General features: G+C 71.6%; 1 protein-coding gene across 2 annotated transcripts; it reads right to left on the bottom strand.

Moving 5' to 3' along the window:
• Positions 1-1,975: 1,975 nt before the first annotated feature.
• GLIS2 (GLIS family zinc finger 2) lies at positions 1,976-15,352 on the bottom strand. 2 transcript variants are annotated; one of them, XM_044433388.1, is made up of 7 exons: positions 15,136-15,352; positions 4,824-5,059; positions 4,492-4,693; positions 4,087-4,263; positions 3,860-3,993; positions 3,519-3,637; positions 1,976-3,288 (listed from the first exon to the last, which is right to left on the bottom strand). In XM_044433388.1, exons 2-7 carry the CDS (start codon positions 4,988-4,990, stop codon positions 2,486-2,488), a joined length of 1,602 nt encoding a protein of 533 aa, XP_044289323.1. In that variant the 5' UTR covers positions 4,991-5,059; positions 15,136-15,352; the 3' UTR covers positions 1,976-2,485. The 2 variants fall into 2 exon arrangements, with proteins under 2 accessions (XP_044289323.1, XP_044289324.1); XM_044433389.1 differs by lacking the exons at positions 4,824-5,059; positions 15,136-15,352 and having other exon boundaries at positions 4,513-4,639.
• Positions 15,353-18,024: the final 2,672 nt, after the last annotated feature.

Raw genomic sequence — 18,024 nt, 5'->3', positions numbered from 1 at the left:
GACCACCACCACCACTGCCGCCGCCGCCCGCCTACTCGCTCTGGCCCGTCCACCAACAGGAGCAGGCCGGGAGCCGAGACTCAGGCAAGATCGGGCTGTCAGCAGCGGCTGCCATGGAGTCTCAGACCACCGGCCTCTGTGCTGGGGAGTGCGGGCTGGCGGGAGCACGGCTCTCCTGCCCCGGCAGTGCCCTTCAGAGGCATCTGGCCAGCCCTGTGCAGTCGCGCTGGGCTTGGAGCAGTCGAGACAGGACACCTTTTCTTTGTCGAGCCCCCTTTTTTAGTAGAAGCTCTTGCCCCAGGGAACCAGGGCCGGGGCCTGTGAGCACGGCCTTGCAGGTGGAGCCTCCACGTCCCGCGGTGGGGGTCTGAGTGGCAGAGCCTGCGGTCAAAGCTGGGCTGCCCCCTCCCCATCTCTCTGCCGTGTGGCTGAAGCAAGCAAACAAGGCCACGTTCTGCTCTCAAAGGCAGGATTGGGTTGTGTGGCAGACAGGAGCTTTATCCAGCATCCACAAGCCACCTGAGCGTACGCATCACACCCGAGCCAGCACCCTCTCCCAGCACAGCGCTTCCGCCCCACCCCAGCAGACAGCATCCGGGAAGGTCTTTGATCCACTTTATTGTTTTCATAATAGCCGTCCTCCCCCCCGGGGGGGGCAGAGGGTCAGGTTATAGCTTATCCTTTTCTGTCTTAACTATGCTAACAGTGATGGAGGCAAGAGGAGGAAGGAAACCCAACATAATCTACAATTGAAAGGCACTTAGAAACTGTTAAAATACTGATGGCCTGCATTGGGCGACGACAGACAGAAAACACAGAGACATACACCGGCTCGTCGGCCTGGTCAGTCAGCAAATCGCCCTGGGCCAGAGTCTGCCCTAGAGTGCCACCGGCCGCTGGCCCGCGGTCAAACGCATGCGCAGCTTCCCGCTGCATGTCCGGGAGTCCAGCTCCCCTGGGCTGGCTGGGGCACAGTCCCGGGCCACCATGACAACACGGGGGGAGGGGGGCTAGGGCTGGCGGAGGCTCCCCCACCGACAGCTGTGGCAGGCAGGAAGGGGCCACAGCCCAGGAGGAACCTGTGCGGTGGAAGCCCACAGCGGGGGTCCCACTGCAGCAGGGACGCGGAGAGGTACACAGGGACCCCCTTGTGCCAGGAGAGGGAGCGGCAGCACGTCTGGGCCCTCCGATGGGGAGGGCGGTCGAGAGGTAAGCAGAGCGCCCCAGCAGGGGTTGGGGGCAAGCGGCCAGCTCCAGGCCCACTGCTGGGGAGCTGGAGAGGCTGCTGGGGCTCAAGAGGGCCAGCTGTGGCAGGACCAAGTGCCACCTTCGCAGCAGGCGGGGCCTCGGCAGGGTGCCCCTGCCTCTCGGAGGGGCCTCATCCGGGCTGGGGGCCCCTCGCATCCACTGAATGCCCAGGCCAGGGGCGCGGGGTGCTCCTCGGGGGCGCTCATCCCCCCATCACCATTTGCCTGCCACATGGGCTGATCGGCTGGGCCTGGCTGGGTCATCCAGCACCCCTCCCTGTCCACAGTGGGCCTAGCTGGGGGGCTCTGGGGCAGCAGCACATGAAGGCCCCCCAGGAGCTGCCGTCCGTGGCTGGCCTGGGCCGAAGAGCCCTGACCGGAGCGCACCGTGCAGGCCTGCGGGTGAGATGCCACGGTGCCCTCCAGGCCTCCCACCCGCCGGCCAGTCCAGGTAGCGTGTTGGGTGCTGCACAGCTGGAGCCAGTGCAGCCACCGCCGGGGGGGCACCGCTCTGGTCCCCCCGTCAGGGAAAGGCCTGCTGAGCGGCACACGCAGTGGTGCGCCTTGTCGGGGGGCAGGGGATCCCGGGGGCGTGCCATGGCCCCCCACGCCAGTGCACCGCAGCCACAGAGGGCCTCCTGGGCCGGGGCCTCCGGGGGCAGCGGCCACTGACGCCCAGGGAGGGGGCCTTGTGGGGGGCCAGCTGGGGGAACGGCCGTGAGGTGCAGGGGGAAGCAGGGCCGTCTGCCGTGCCCGCTGGCGTCCTCCGGAAGGAGGAGACGGACCGACGGACCGTCTCGCAGGCTGCTGGTCTGGGGCAGGCGGGCGGCAAGTGGGAGGCCGCGAGGAGAGGTGCCAGCCGAGGAGGAGTGCGGGGGCAGAGGCCCGCCGGCACCCCTGGAGGGAAGCCCCCAGCGCTGCTGCAGTCGGGGGTCACGGTGGCCACTGAAGGAAAGTGAGTTTATTGCTTAGCTCAGGGGAGACAAGCTCCCCCGTCGTGTGTGTCGAAGTCGAGGGTGGCCCCGTGCGGAGGAGGGGAGGAGCGGGGCCGTGCGCCCGGGGGGGGGGCAGCGCCGCCTTCTGACGGGGGGGGCTCCTTCCACGAGAAGTCTCAAGGCACAGAGACGCAACGCAGAAGCGGCCGCTCTCTCTCCTGGGGGGAGGGAGGCGGCCACGGCAGACTCGTCCGCGGCCGGCTGGGCCACCCCGACAGCGAGCGGCGCTGGGCCGGCCGCCCCTCAGTTCACCACCGCCTGCTTCAGCAAGACCGAGCCCGTCGGGATCACCACCCAGCCCGGGGACAGCGCCTCGGCCCCCCCTGCAGAGTTCACGCCGGTGGACAGGTCCAGGACGCCCCCCGGGAGCAGCGCCAGGCTCTCGGCCGTCTGGCGCAGCCGGGCCAGCTCCGTCCTCTCGCTGGCCTCCTTGCAGCTCTGGGGGCCCTGAGCCCGCCCGCCACTGCCGCCCCGGGGGGGCCGAGCAGCCCCCCCGTGGCCCCTCTGGGCGCCGGCCTTGGCCGAGGCGCCGGCCAGCAGGGAGACCACGGGCAGCCCCAGGCCGCTCGCCGCAAAGGGCGAGGAGAGGAGCGGGCTCTTGGCCAAGTTCAGGGGGGCCAGGACGGGGCCGGGCAGGCCGGCGATGGCCGCGGTGCTCAGGCCGCCGCAGGCCAAGGTGCTGAGGTCCAGCGGGGCCGGTGCGAGCGGGAGGGGCAGGCCGGCCAGGCCGTGGCCGCCGAAGAGGCCGGCCGGGCCGGGGAGGGCGATCTGCACCCCGCCGAGGTAGGGCGCCTCCGCCGCGGCGAGGGGGGCCTTGGCGGGGGGCTGCAGCTTCAGCAGCTCCTGCTGCTCGTGGGAGATGGCGTGGCCGTGGGCCTTGATGTGCTTGCGCAGGGAGCTGGGGTCCGTGTAGCGCTTGTGGCAGCCGGGCATCTTGCAGTAGTACGGCTTGTCCACGTAGTGGGTGCGCGTGTGCTTGAAGCGGTCGCTCGAGTTGGAGTAGCGCTTGCTGCAGCCCTCGTAGGGGCAGCTGTACGGCTTCTCACCTGCGGGCGGGCAGAGCGGGCGCGTGAGGGGCCCGGCGGGCGGGGGGGCCCGAGCCCCCGGGGCCTCCCCTTCACCCCCCAGGCCGCCGCTTCCCGCTCCTCCGGGCGGCCACGCGTGGCCCGTGAGGGCAGTCCCCCCCCCCCGGGGCCCCGGGGGGGGGGCCCCGGCCCCCCCCCCGGCTCCCCCGCAGGGCCGCAGCGTGTGAGGGCCCCAAGCCCCGTGGGCTCACCCGTGTGGGAGCGGTTGTGGATCTTCAGGTTCTCCAGCCGGGAGAAGCTCTTGTTGCAGGTGGGGCAGTGGTGCGGCTTCTCGTTGGTGTGGGTGCGGATGTGGATGAGCATCTTGTACCTGCCGAAGAGCACGGGGCCTGTCGGGTCGGGGCCGCGATGCTCTCTGGCTGCCCCGCTGCCCGCGACGCCCGAGAGCGGCCCTCCAGCGCGCCCGGCTCCGGCCGGGAAGCGTTCCCACCGCCCGGTGCCCCTCCAAGGAGCCCGGGGGGGAGGCCTTCGCCCCCCCGCCCCACGGGGCACGGCCCACATGGGGGCCGCCCCAGACGCCCGCTGCGGTCACCTGGCGTTGAAGCCTCTCCCGTGGCGGGCACAGCCCTCCCAGTGGCAGCAGTAGCCTGCGTCCTTCTCGGGCTTCACGTGGCAGTCGTTCACGTGGTCCACGAGGTCTTGCAGGAGGTCGAAGCGGTGGTTGCACTGCCGGGCACAGAGAGCGAGGCCCGTGGTCAGTGGGGGCAGCGGCCCGGCCCGGCCCGGCCCCAGAGCGCCCCCACAGGCCCCACGGCTCACCTTGGACCAGCGACACACCAGCTGCTTGGGCAGGGACAGGTCGGGGGAGAGCCGCTTCTCCCTGGGAGGGGTCAGGAAGGCCGAGGGGGGCAGGTGCAGCGCGCCCCCCGAGTTCAGGGGCAGGAAGAACTGGAAGGAGCTTCGGAGGCCGTCGATGTAGCGCAGCGACTCGAGATCCTGGGGAGAGTGGGAAGCAGCGGTGTCTGGAGGAGACGCGGCTTGGCTGCCGGGGGGGGCACCACGGGGGCCTCAGCTCCCTCCCCTGCCCATCAGGGAGACGGGGCCCTCCCCACCCTGGGCACCCCGGGAGAGTCAGGCCGCCGAGCCAGGGCTCCGGGACGAGGCCGGCTCCGCGCAGGAGGTCTGGGCGCCCCCCGCCCCTTCCCGGGCCCTCCGGCGACTCACGCGCAGGCTGCAGGCGCTCACCAACTCCCCGCCGCTCTGCCTGTCCGGGGAGAGCGAGGTGCTGCCGTTGGGGGAGTCCAAGCCCGGCGGGGGCGGGGACAGGCTCAGGTCGATGGTGGGGGGTGAGGCGCAGAAGCGGGCGTCCCTCTTGTCCCGCCCTCGGGGGTGCGAGTGGAGGCCTGTGGGAGACGCACCGGGGGCGCTGAGCTGGCAGCCAGGGGCCCGGTCCTGCCCCCGCCCTGGCGCCCGCCCCCAGACCCCAAGGAGCGGCGTCCGCAGCACCAGTGCCGCTCACCCCCAGGCGACCGGGACACTCACTGTCGGTGGGGGACGGGGGGGAGGCCGGGCTGACCACGCCGGCGTCCTCCTCGGGGCCCCGGGGCTCGCGGGGCTGGGCGTGGCAGGGGGGGCCGCCCAGGGCCCGGGCGCACTTCTCTCGCGCCGCCCGGAGCTTGGAGATGCTCAGCTTCAAGTCCAGCGGCTCGTCCAGGGAATGCATGGCGAGCGGCACCGCGATGAGGGGCTGCTCCTGTCAGTGGGGGGCCGGGCGCTGGCGAGGCACTTCAACCTGCGGAAGTCAGGAAAGGGGCTGAGGCGGCTCCCCGGACCCCCCCCCCGATGCCCCCGAGCGGCCCCTCTGCACACCGCTGGATGTGAATGTGCCCTCACGGCGAGGCAGGCTTGCCCCCCACTCTGCCCCCCCCCCCAGCCAGGGAGCCTACGCTGCTCCGGCAGAATCCGAGCACTGCCCTGCCCAGCTTGGCGCCCGAGAATCTCGCAAGGGGCACCACGCAGCCCGCTTGCTTAGAGAAGGCGTCTCGGGGCCCCCTGGGTGGTGGTCGGCACCCGCAGCCCACTCAGTAGCGCCCCTCCCCTTTCCTGGGCCCTGCGCCCCATGGGCTTCCCTGCTAGCAGACGTCCTTCCCAGCAAGGGGGGGTTGGGAGGCAGTTGGGGGCCGCTGGGCCAGGGCACCCCTCCGGCTGCTGCACTCAGTTCCCCGCCTTCCCCAGGCCGCCTGCAGAGACTGCACTTCGGGGGCAGCAGGTGCTGCCAGGCTGCCCGGGCAGGGGCTCCAAGCACCCCCTTCCCCTTGGCGGCCCCCGCACCAAGCACCCGGGAAGGCCCACGATGGCCAGCGGCAGGCCAGAGAGCGAGCAGCGCACAGGCGCGGGAGGGCCACTCCCGCAGCAGGGCAGGGTGCTGGCCATGCGTCTCCGGCCCATGCGTGGCCAGCAGGCCTAGCGGCATCTGCACCTCCCTCACGGCCAGGACACCAAAGGAAAGATCAGGCTGGCGGCCCATCAATGGGCCGCCCCACGTCCCTTTCTCAGCCCCTCTCCCAGCCGCACCTGCAGGCCTCCCTTCAGGGCGTGGCTGCATTCTGTGTGTGCACTCGGCCTCCGGAAGGCCAGGCCGGCGCACTCGGAATGAGGCTCCCGCAAGCATGTGGAATGCGCGGCGGCCCCTGCCAGCCACGGGCCTGCCTCCCAGCCACACCACGCCAAGCCATGTGACTTCCAGGCTCCGCTAGCGACTCCGTCCAGCAGCCCAGCCGGGAGGCAGCCTCGCTGCAGATGCGTGTGCAGAAGGACTGGGGGTCCCTGGCACAGCGGAGCCGGGCGCCCCAGCTCAGCGCTGGGAAGGCAGCGCAGGCCATGTGCACGCTCCCCGGTGGCCTGCAGCCGGCGCATGCGCTGGAGCACACGGGGCAGTTGCTCCCAGGTGTGCATTCCTTTCGGGAAGACAGTGAGAGCCGCATGGAATGCCCTTTTCCAGCTCAATCCATGTCGCCTGGCCTGATGCGACCGCTCCTTCTCTGGGGCGCTTGAGCACGCAACGGGGAAGCCAAGCGCAGCCGGCAGGCCTGTCTTGCCCATCACCTGCCACCCTCTCTAGGGCGCCAGACTCTGGGCCCAAGGCACGAGGCCCAGCATGGGGGCGCTGCTCCCAGGGGGCCGTCCTTGACTTGGATCCAGGCCGTGGCTGGATCCTGCTCTCCCCAAGAGGTGAACCACATCACAGTCCTCACTGAATCTGGCCGAAAAGCATCACGTCTTGCTTTGTCAGGCCTTCAAGAGCCCCTTGAGCGGACCCGCAACGCACACAGGCCGAAATGCTGTATTTCATTTCTCTGCTGCTTCAGAGAGCAGAATCCTCCCGGCGCAGCTTACAAGGCAAACAGTTTGAAACGGCAGCATGACACAAAAATGGTTCCCACCAATAAAACCAGCAGCCCACGATTTGGAGAAACCCAGCAAGGACCAGTGATTCTGTCCTGTGAGGCCCGGAAGCGGGAGCCTGATAACTCTCAAAGGAAGCTCAGTCCGGAGGTCTGGCCCCACCACTGAGAAGGCCTCCCTGCCATGTCCGCGTGGAACCAGGTGGCAGCTTTCAAAGTCCGAACGGAGCCGGCCGTGCAAGCGGCCGGCCCAGCGCTGCTGTCCGTCTGTGAGCTTATGGCCACCTGCCACCTGCAGGTGCTTACCCCCGCACCAGACCTTGAAAGAGGGTTGAAAGAGCTTTGCCTGTCACTCACAAGCAGTTGTGCATGTTGAACCCAGTGGAGTTCCTGACACGGATATTCCTGGGCCGAGCCTGCAAGCCCCGCCGACTTACCCAGCAGCCGGGCCTGCTGCCTTCAGCGGGGGGCGCCCTCGAGCCTCATGCCCGATGGGTCTGCGCGCCTCCACGGACCAGCAGAGCAGAGCAGAGCGGTGCGCGCTTTGTCCTCGGACTGGCAGCAGCTCTGGCGGGAGGGGAGAAGCCGTCCTCCCCCGCCCAGCCTTGCCCCGTTCGGGGAACCGGGGGGCTCGGCGGGCGCTCTGTTGTCTTTCCGCACTGAGGCGAGCAGCGGGGGCGGGGACGCGGCACCGGGGTGTTCGGCCGGGCAGGCGCGCAAGCAAGCGAGCCGCTCGGCGGCCTGGCCGGCGGGGCCGTGGCTTGCACCCTGCCCAGGGCCGGGGCGAGCCGAGGCCGCGACGGGGAGAAGGCCCTCCCGCCGCTCGCTCGGCTCGGCTCGGCTCCGCCCAGCCCCTTCCTGCCCAGCCCGCGTCTCCCCGGTCGGGCCCCCGGCGCCGGGGGCGCTCGGCGCGCGCTGCCGGGACACACGAGCCACACGTCCGCGCCCCCCCTCCCCGCGCCCGAGGGTCGAGCGGCCGGGCGCGCGCCGCCCCCGCCTCCCCGGATGACGCCCCGCCAGCAGGTCGAGCTGCCGCCGCCACCCGGCCTCCCTCGTGCCAGACGAGCGCGCTGTGCGTGTGCGCCGGTGGCGCTGGCTGAGCAGGCGGCCCGCCAGGCGCGTCTCCGCGGCCACGGGCTCCTGGGCGAGCGGGCTGGGCTGCGGGGGCGCCCGGCCGAGGCCCCTCCCGCGCTCCCCAGGCCGCCGAGTGCGCCCGCCCCGTCTGCGGCGCCGGCCAAGGGCCGGGCTGGCCGGCGGAGGAGGGCGCGCGCTCCCTCGCTCGCTCGCTCGCGCGCGCTGGAATGCGGGAGGGCCTCCCTTGGGGCCGGCGTGGGGGGCCGGGCCCCGGGGGGCGGCCGGCAGGAGGGGCAGGAGCCCGAGCACCTGCGAGAAGCCCGGCAGGTGCAGGCAGGCGTCCCACAAGGCGCCCCGCGGGCTGCGCATCCCCGCCGAATCCGCCCGGGCACGTCCGGGCGCCAAGCGCGGTTTCCTCCCCAGCTGCCCAACCTGGAGAGGCTCCAGGCGGGGCTCCGGGACTCGGGCGAGTTGCCGGCGATGCTTCGGGAATGCCCCGGTGCGGGTTGCGCTGAACTGCAGGTAAGGGACTCGGCCCGGGCCCTTGCCCTGCCGCGCCGGAGAGGCCCCGCCTGGCTGGAGGGCGCACACCCTGCCAGTCGCGTGGGTAGCCCAGTCCTCCTCCTCGCCAGGCCGCCTCTCCCTGCTGGGGTGAGCGCAGCAGAGGAGCCCTGAGGCTGGCTCAAGTGGCCCCGCTCAGGCCCAAGGGACGGGATGGAGGCCCCGGGGCTGTGCGGGCCCCTCACAGTGCCTCCTGTCCCCCTGGCGACAGGCTGGTCAGCCCCCTCGTCCTGGGCCCACTGCTGGGGAGAAGTAGCAGCCCGCCCTCCCCGCAACAAGGGGCCGCCACGGCCAGTGGGACGCCGCCCCAGCACAACCCGCCAAGCCCCTTGGCCTGGGGACCCCCCCTCCTCCCCAGCAAAGCCCCCAGCCTGTGCCCTGCGCTGCCCAGTCCAGAGACGGTGGCCACTGCCTCCCACCCCGCCAGGGCCTGCCAGCTGCGCTCGGCTCCCCACCCTCAGCCCCAGCAGGAAGCATTTCCCATCCTTCCGCAGCACCCACAGCCTTCTCTTGGGGAGCAGAGCAGGAAAGGACCCTCCCCCAGCCTCCTCCCAGGCAGGCAGGCCGGCCGAGAGCCCCCTGCCCACTCATTGACCTCCGCCATGGCCCAGCCTCTGAGCGGGGACACACTAATGGGGGTGACGCTGACCCTGGCCCGTCTCTGGCGCCTGGTCAGGCTTTGCTGGCGCCCCTTGGCCAGGCAGGCCGCTGCGGGGGCTCCCCGACCGCCTCCGTGGCGTGCCAGGCAGCCTCTGCAGGGCCCCCGCCTCACTCTGGGAGTGTGGCTGCCACAGTGGCGTGGCGTGGCGCAAGTCGGGCTGCCTCGGCAGCACAGAACCCCGGGCTGCCCCCCACATCCGTGGCCTCATGCTGGATTCCTCGGCTTCTCCCGGGAGCCAGCTCAGGCGGGGCACGCTGGATGGGAAGCGGTGCTCTTCCCCCTTCGGTAGCAGTGGCTGCCAAACCAAATTGGCCCCAGAGCACGGCATTCCTGGGAACAAACCTTCCTAGAATCCAGAGGAACCGGAAGAGCGAGAGACGTGTTGTTGCCCGGCTTCCAGAGGCAGCGGAGCCCGCGCCAGCCCCCACCCTTGGTGAGGGTCCAGGGAAGGAGCTCTGAAGCCTGCCGAAAGGGGGCGCGGCCGAGGCCGCTCCAAGTCCACCCCCCCCCCGCAGGGCTGGCCCGCGGCTCCACCGTTGCCCAGTGTGGGGTCCAGCCAGGGCTTGCCAGTGCAGCTCCCATTGCGGAGGGGCCCGGGGCCCCTCCGCGTGCTCAGCTCAGTCCGCGGGGGGGGGGGCGGTGCTGCCTCAGGCCAGCCCAGAGGTCCACTGGCACTCCCCGCTCGGGGCTGCCCCTCCACTGTCTCTGGCCTGTTCAAAGGCAGCTCTGGGTGCCTCCACCAAGCTTAGCTCGGCCACCCAGCAGCCCCACACCCAGCCCCCCTCACCCCCCACTCCCATCCTGCCCTGACTCATATCGCTCCCGGCTGGCAGGACTGGATACAGCCAGGGCTCCGCCAGGCGCCTTCGCCCTCCAAGGAGCACCGCTGCCGGGTTCCAAGCCCTGCGGCAAGCAGAAATGCCATCCGAGCAGCTACCCCAGAGAAGATCTGGTCCCCTTCCCCGAAACCTCTCCACTGCCCACCTGTGATCCAGCCCGCCCCACATCTCCACGGGGTGCTGGCCGGACGATCCTCCTCAGGCCACAGTGCCTGCGACTGACGGGCCGCTTGCCACCGCCCCACCCACACGTCCTTCCTGCGACTCTCCCGAGGACTGCGCCCTTGTGCAAGGCCTCCCCGGCCCGCTCCAGGGGGCAGATCCCGGGCGCTGATGTGGGACGCCTGCGGCATTGAGCTTGTGGGAGCTGGCGTGGCCTGCCAGCTTCCTCCATGGCACCCAGGCAGAGGCCTGGCGGGAGCCTCCACCCAGCAGCGGTCCGGGACCTGGCCTGAGGCCAGTCGGCTCGACTCTGCCTGGGCACAGCCCTGGGGCCTGGCTGGAAGCCCGCCTGGACCCTGGAGAGCCCCATGGGGTGGGGTGGCCCCGCTGTGCCGGACAGCGTTCACTTAAGAGCCTCCGACAAGGTGGAAGGCCTGCCTGCCAAGGCTTCCCGGCCAAAGCCCAGCAGTGTCTCTGGCGCAGGCTGGAGCGCCTCCTGCCCAGGCTGCTGGAGGGGAGGGGAGGGGAGGGGAGGGGAGGGGAGCCGTGGCAGCCGCTCACGCAGGTGATGCCCGCAGCTGGGCGCACCAAGGACCAGCCGCTACCTGGGCCAGAGCCCAGCCTTCCACAGTGGTCCATCCGGGCCTCGCGAGGTGCCCAGATGGAGGCTTCCCCCGCCAGCAGCAGGCTTGGTGGGCCACACAAGCTCCCCCGCCCAGGGACGGCCCAGCCGGTGCATGAAGGCGCACTCTGCGGCTGATGGCTGTGCCCCTTCCGCCCTGCGCCCAGCAGGGACCACGCGCAGCCCGCTTTCCCTCTCGGCTCATGCAAACTGGAGCCTGCAAGGCCCTCGCTACGCCTCTGCGTGGTGCCCCCAACTGCCTCCGACATTTCTAGGGTGCTCCTAATGCAGGAGTCAGAGGGACGGCTGGGGAGGGGCACAGGCGGCCGTGGCTTGCCAGGCACAGAGAGGGGCTTCCCGCTGGGAGGCCCGGCCCCGGGCAGCTGTTTGTGATGGGGGCCTCCCCACGGGCTTTGCAGTGCGGCTCCCATGGCAGAGGGGCCCTGGGGCAGCTCCAGGGCTCCGCTGATGGGCAGCTCAGGGTGAGGGGCTCCGTGGGAGGCAGCAGCCACCCCCAGCCGGCTCCGGCGCCCTGGAAGAGCCCTGGGAGGCCGCTCTGCACCGGCCGGCCCCTTGCCCTGCTCCTCGGAGCGCGGCCGCCACCTCAGCACAGCCAGGCCTGCCTCTGGACGCAGGACGTGCTGAGCAGGCGCCAGCGGCATCCCGAGCGTTCCACCTGGGCAGCTGCCAAGGGAGCCTGCCAGGCCCCAAGCTGTCTGCAGAGCTGCAGCTGCGATGCAACAGCGGCCAGGAGCCGTGGGGGAGGGGTGGCTGCAGCCGTGGGATGGGGGGGACGGGGGGGTCTGCTCAGTGCAGCGGAAGCTTGGCCCGGACAGGCAGACACTCCGGGGGGAGAGCGACCTGCAGCATGGGGCGCCTGGGCAGACGGAGCCCGGGAAACCCCCTCAGGGGCCTTCTCCCTCCAGAGCCTGGGCACGGGCAGCCGGGGCTGGCCATGGGCAGCTCAGGGGGGGGGGGGGGGCGGGAAGGGGGGGGGGGGCGCCCTCCCGGGGTTCCAGGCCCTGCTTGTGTGGGAGCTCAGCAGGGGGCCCAAGACCAGTCCCCCAGGCTCAGCCTGGCCTGCTCTGCAGGGCTGCTGAGAGGAAAAGTGGAAGTGGGAGGAGGCAGGGTGGGTTTCATCCCCCCTCTGCTCCTGGGGGCGAAGCAGGCAAGTCCATGAACACGCCTGTGCACCCAAGCGGGGGCCCTTCTCTCGCCTGCGCTGCCGGCAGGGCCTTGTGCTCCCCAGGCAGGCTTGTGCCGGGCCTCTGGGGCCGGCAGGGCCATGCCAGCAACGCCCCCGGGAGGGCCAGCGGCCCCCTGCCCTGTTCCAGCCGAGCAGGTGGCCGGGGCCTTCGGCATCTGGCGGGGCCTGCCGCTACAGGCCGAGGTCGCCCCTTCCTCTGCCGACCTGTCAGTGGGAGCGAGTCTTTAGGCTGGCGCCTTTCGGCCTCTGCTGCACTGTTCACAGCCCCCCTTGGAGGACTCCAGTTCTCGCCACACCACGCCCCTGGCGCTTGCCCCACAGAAGTGCGTGCGTGGGGGACCCGTGCCGGGGAGGCCACCCGCCAGCCCTGCTTTTGGCCTCCTGCAGTGCCCCACGGGCCACCTATCAGCAAGGGCTGCTCGGCACCGGGAGAACTCATTGGACGCTATTTTTGGACAAGAGCAGCCTTGGCCATTCCAGAGGTGCTCGAAAAGTGAATGGACTCGTCACGCAAAGACCCCACATTACAAACCGAAGCACAACGACAAGCCTGACGCGGAAGCCTTCCACTGCACAAGCCCCTCACTCGCCCGGAAGTGTCCGGGCAGATACATTCCGCTGCCACAGACCTGCTTGCCATCAGACACACCGGGGCGGCCGCCTGGTGGAGCAGCGTGCTCCGGCTCTCGCCCGCCTCAGCCTCCGCGTTCGGCTCCAGCCTCCTGGCAGGCCTGCCTGGGACGGCGACCTGGCCGGTCATGGCAGAAGGACAATGTCCTGGGCTTGGGCGGCCACGGGCAGCTTTGGTTGCCCCGGGGTTAGAGGAGGAGCCGGGAAGGCTGGGAAAGAGCTACTCCCAAGACCACTCGGGAACGAATAACCCCAGAGGTCAGGAAAAGGAGAAGCTATCCTGGGAGAGGAGGGGACAGAGGGCTGCACAAGCCTGAGCAGGAAGACGGGGCCCCACCACAAACAGTGCCAGCACACTCGGTCGCCAGCAGCAATGGATCTGCAGAGCAGACAAAAGAAACGCTTCCATAATCGCACAGCCCACTCTCGGGACATGCTCCTGGCCATGAGCTCTGGGCAGCTTCAGGAGGGGACTCGGGGCATTCGCGAAAGAGAGGAGGCGGAGGCGTCTCGGAGCAGCTCAAGGCCCAGGAGAGCCTCCAGGTTCCACCTCCCTCTGGGTGCGGGAACGAGCATTATGGGGAGGCCCCTTCAAGGTGCCCTGCCTGCAGGCCCCTGCTGCACAGGGAAGGCCAGGCTCAGCCGCTGTCCTCCAACAAGACCGACTGTTCCTCGCTGCAGCCCCAGGCGCCCCTTCTCCCTCCGGCCGGCCTGGGCTGCCTGCTCGAAGGGCCCTCCTGGACCCCGCCAGCCCCTCCATCCTCCCTGTGGCTATGCAGATAATTCTGGCCAGGGTTGCCCTCCGGCCGGAACAGGAACAGGAGAGGCAAGCAGTGGGCAGGAGGTCGCAGCAGGGAGGGGAGGGGAGGGGAGGAAGGGAGGGGAGGGCTCGCTCAGCTCAGCTGGGGAGCCGAGGAGAGGGAGGCTGCGCCGCAGGCTGCACGGATGGCTGGACAGAGCCATTTCTGGGAAGCGAGGGCAGCTCCAACCCAGTTTCAAAGTTCAGAACGGACCGGGAGGCTCTGGTGGGGAAGGCCCTTCTCCCCAGCAGCCCTCTCTGCAGCCCAGTCGCCAGGCGCCACTTGGGCAGAGCAGTGTTTCCTCCCAAGGAGGGAGGTGCCTTCTGGGGACGGTGGGGAGAAACGGAGGCTGGGGTGTGAGGGGCGCCAGGACAGTCTCGGCTAGGAAGGGGCCAGCTGGCTGCCAGAGCGGAGCGACCGAGGGCAGCCCCGTTGCCCAGGTGAAGGGGGGGGAGGGCAGGGCTCCACAGCGAGCCAAATTGCCCCACAGGCGTGGGCAGGCAGGTCCGGGGAGAAGCAGCCACCCTCTCGACCTGAAGGAAGAACCCCGACAGGCGGCCGCCACAGCTGCTCCACTTCCAGCTCAGGCCTTGCCCCATGCAAGGCTGTGCCCACAGCGGGGCCGAAGGGAGGGGGGCAGGCTGGGCTTCTCGCAGGGGCGCTGCGCACGCGGCACCTCTGAAGCACACGCCAAGAAAGCTTCCAGCCAGCTGCTCCGAGTGGGTGTCTGAGAAGTGCCCCAGTGCGCGATGTGCTCGGATTAGGAAATGCTTCTTGCCGCTAGCCCTGCCGAGTCCAGCCGGGGCACAGGGTGTGGCACCGGGCCCCGGTCTCCCATGCTCCCCAAAAGAACCACTCCCGAACCAGGGTACCCACGGTGCCGAGCCATCGGGTCGCCCACGAGCCTCGCTGACGGGCGCCCTGCAAGCCGGCGGTGGCGGCTCCCCAGGGCTGCGGGCAGGGGCCTTTCCCAGCCCTGCCTACCTGGGGGTGCTGCCGGGCCGGGCGTGGGACCAGAGGCATGCAAAGCGGCAGCTCCACCCCCCCCCCACCGCTGTTATGGGGCGCGTGGGTCTCAAGCGTGGCCAGAGAGCATGTGCACGGCAGGGGGGGAGGGTGTCATGAGGAAAGGCTGGCCAGGAAAGGGCCGGCTGCCCACGGGGCTGCCCCGGCTCCACGGTCCCCCCAGGCCTGCAGGAGCCCCCGGGCGGGTGTCATGGTGAGGACGGGGCCTCTGCGGAGCTCCTCTGCCAGGGCCTCGTGCCTGGTGCCCACATGCGTGCGGGTTGCTGTGGCAGTGCCTGGCACGCCCCGCAGTGCAAGCCCAGGGCACGGTGGCCACTCAGGCACCAGGGAGGGCTCGAAGCCCAGGCGAGGTGGGCCAGGGACAAGCTCAGATCTGTGCGGAAGGCGCTCTGCACACCCTCAGAGAACCAGGCACCGGCTGCTGCCCTGGACTCTGCCCCTGCCACTGCACAACACAGGCTCTGCACCGCCGCAGCCAGAGGCGAGCCGGCCAGGTGCCACCTCTGGCCGGCCAGGTGCCACGGCGACTCCCCGGCACCCGGTCGCCCTCGCATTCCACACGTCTTCCTGTCCCTCGCCCGGCCCGCTGGTGCAGGAGCTCCGGCTCCGACGCGGGCGGGGGGCGCCGGGACGAAGTGACACGTCCGCCCGCGGCTCTCGCACAAAACGCCGGCGGGGCGCGAGGGAGGAGAGGACAATAGCCCGGGCGAGCGGCGACCGCGCAGCCGGCCGAGCGCCAGCGCCGCTCCCTCCTCGCCGCCGAGGGCCGCCCCGGCGCCCGTCCCGACGCGCGGAGGCGAGAGGCCGCCCGCTGCAACCCTCCGCGCAGACGAGCCCGGGCCCGGGCCCGGGCGGGCGCCGCCGCCGCCGCCGCCTCCTTACCTTGGCACTGGCCGAGCTGCGGGGCGAGGCGAGGCGTCTCGGTGCGGCTTTGTGCGCACCCGGTAACGGCGCTCACAGGGCGCCGGCGATCCTCTTCGCCCCTCGCGGTGCCCCAGGAGGGCTCTCACCGCCGCGAGCGACCTCCGCAGGGCGACGGCCACCCCCACCGGCCACGACGGGGCGCCCCGCCGCAGCGCCACATCTGCGCCGCTGGAGGCGCGGAGGGCTGGAGGCGAGGCGAGGCGAGGCGGAGGGATCCCCTCGGGCGAGGGCGGCGTCGATGCGGGAGGGGGCGCCGGCGCCGGAGGAGGTCTGTGCTTCCCCCTCCCCCAGCTCTTCGGGCGCGGGGGAGGCGAGTCGTGGGCGCGGAAGGGCTGCGGACGGCGGCGATCGCCTGCGCGAGCGAGGAGGGGGCGGGCGCGGAGAGGTGTCTGTGCGGCAGAGGCGGCGGCGCGGGTGTTTCCCTTCTCGGCGCGCTTGATTTATGGCCGCCCGGGTGCGGAGCTGCGGGAGAGCGATCAGCCCCGCTCCGCTCCGGCCTCCAGCACGCTCTCCATGGCCAGGGCCGGAGAAGCGCCCCCCCGCGCGGCGGGCGGGGACGGGACGAACGCAGACCCACCCCCGCCCGGGCTCCGCCTCCCCCCGCCCCTCGGGAAGGGGCAGCGCTAGGACAGGCCGAGGAGCCGGGCGGGGAGGGCGCAGCCAGCCGAGGCCGACGCGCACGGGCGGCCCCTCCTCCCCGCAGGAATCCGGGCCCGCGCCCAAGCGAGGCCACCGGGCGCGGCGCCCCTCTCTGCAGCCCCCTCCCCGAGCCCCGCTGGGGGCGGGGCGGGGCGGGGCGGGGGCGGCGGGCCTCAGCTCCGCGGAGCGGCTGGCGTCGGACCCCTGGGTTCTCCAGGCCCGGGCGAGCCGCAGAGCGCGCGCCCCAGCGCTGACTCCCAGCGGGCCGATATGTCCTCCGAGGCCGGGACTCCCTGCGGCGGGCGGCGTCCGCACCGGGAGGCGCGATGCAAGCGGGCGATCCGCTCGGAGCGCGGCACTCCCGCAGTGCGGCCGGGCCGGGGCCACGGGGAGGCCGAGGAGCCGGGCTCGCGGGGAGGCGTGCAGGGGCGCCCGGCTGCGCGCTCGCCAAGGGCAGCCCCTCCCCGCGTTCTCGCGCCCCGCCAGCGGCCCGCCTCCGCCTCCCCCGCGGAGCCGCTTCGCCACCAGCGGCTGACCGTCGGAAGGGGACGCCGCGCTTCGCCAGCTGCCCCCTCCCGCACGGGCAGAGGCACAGCCCGGGGCCCGGGAGGAGGCCGGCGCTGCTGGCAGGTGCAGCGGGGGCCGCGCAGCAGGCGGCGAGCCCGGCCCGGGTCTCTGCCACGTCCCCCCGAGGGAAAGCGCGGCGGCAGTGGGCGCGAGCCCTCCCGCCTCGCCCGGGGTAGTGTCGGCGCCCCGTGCCAACCAGCCCGTCGCTGTTGCCCGGAGCAGGGCGCCTCCTGCGGGCAGCCCCTTCCCCGAGGGGCAGTTTCAGGGCTGCGGGGCCCGGCGGCCTTCCGAGAGAGGTCCTGGGGCGCCCCCTTTCGGGAGGGCTGGTTCTTATTGGCAGGCTGCCCCCCCCCCCCCGGCCGGGCTCGTGCCCGGGGACTCCGAGGGGCCTTTTGGGCTGGAGCGGCCGCAGAGGCCCCCCGCTCCCCCGGCAAGGCGCGCTCCGGAGGCGGAGGCACGGGGGGGGGGCTGAGCTCAGGGGAAGCCCAGCGGCCGGGCACGCCCGCCCGCCCCGCCGCTGTGCCCACACGCCCTCGGGAGGGGCGGGCCCAGCGCTGGCAGCCTTCCACAGGCACATGTGGCCGGCCGGCCCTGCGTGGGCAGCCTCTCCTTCCGGAGGCAGGATGCTGGGAGCGGGCAGAGGGAATGGGTCACACTCCCCCCCCCATAGGAAGTGCGGGGGACGGGGGGGGCCGCGCAGAGGCGGAGACAAATTCTTGAAACATGACCAAGGAGAGGCACCCTCCCCGAGGCCCTGCGGCCCGAAGGAGGGGAAGGAGGCCGCTTCCTTTCTGCAGCTTCTGGAGGCCGGGAGGGGATGTGTGCAGGAGTCCGAAGCCCTGGTGGGCTCGGCTTCCTGCTGGCATCCCCGGGGCGCCCAGAGGCCAGGCCGAGGGGGACCGGGCAGTCCCAGGCAGTGGCACCCCGCCGGCCGCCACAATCCCCAGTGGAGCGGAAAAGGGCGCTGCAGCTCTCTGGCGAAGGCCCCGGCCAGCCCTCTGGGGTAGGAGAGGCTGCAGAGGCTGGCCGCCAGCAGGGTCTGAGGACCCCTCCCCTCGTGTGCAGCCTGGAAGGCCCCCCGGACAGCCTGGGGCTGCCCCCACCAGCTTGGCAGAATCCTGGAACAGCAGAGTTGGAAGGGCCAGGGAGGCCAGCGGGTCCAACCCCTGCGGTTGCCGGACGCCAGTCTATGGCATCCACTCAGGGTGGTCCAGCACCAACGAGGGCACAGAAGCCCCGCCGCCTGGGGCATGCCAGGGACTCTCCCTCGGTCCCCTCTGGAGCAGGGACAGCCGCTCAACCAGAAGCATCCTGGCAAAGCACAACAAAGGCGTCTTTCTCTTGCGCTCCAGGGACCCTCCTCTTCCCCCCTCCACGGGGGCCTCCTGGGGTGAGCCGGGCACCTTGCCTGAATCTGGCCTGCCTGGCACCGCGAGGAGGGGAGGGGAGGGGAGGGTGGCCATGTGTCCCTTGAGCCTTATCCTGACTGTGGACGCCCATGGCAGGACAGTGGAGGGGAGGGGTCTGTGGCAGCCACCTTTCTGTGGCGAAGGAAGCAGAGAGGAGCTTCTGGCCTGGGGTGCCCCCTCATGGCCTGTAGAGTGAGGCAGGCTGGCAAGGTTTGCATTACTGGGTCCGTGC

Source organism: Varanus komodoensis, unplaced genomic scaffold (genome assembly GCF_004798865.1).
Source record: "Varanus komodoensis strain SLA01 unplaced genomic scaffold, ASM479886v1 scaffold26, whole genome shotgun sequence".
Classification (NCBI taxonomy): domain Eukaryota; kingdom Metazoa; phylum Chordata; class Lepidosauria; order Squamata; family Varanidae; genus Varanus; species Varanus komodoensis.
Note: the sequence above shows the minus strand (reverse complement) of the source record. Positions and strands in the feature narration are given on the sequence as shown.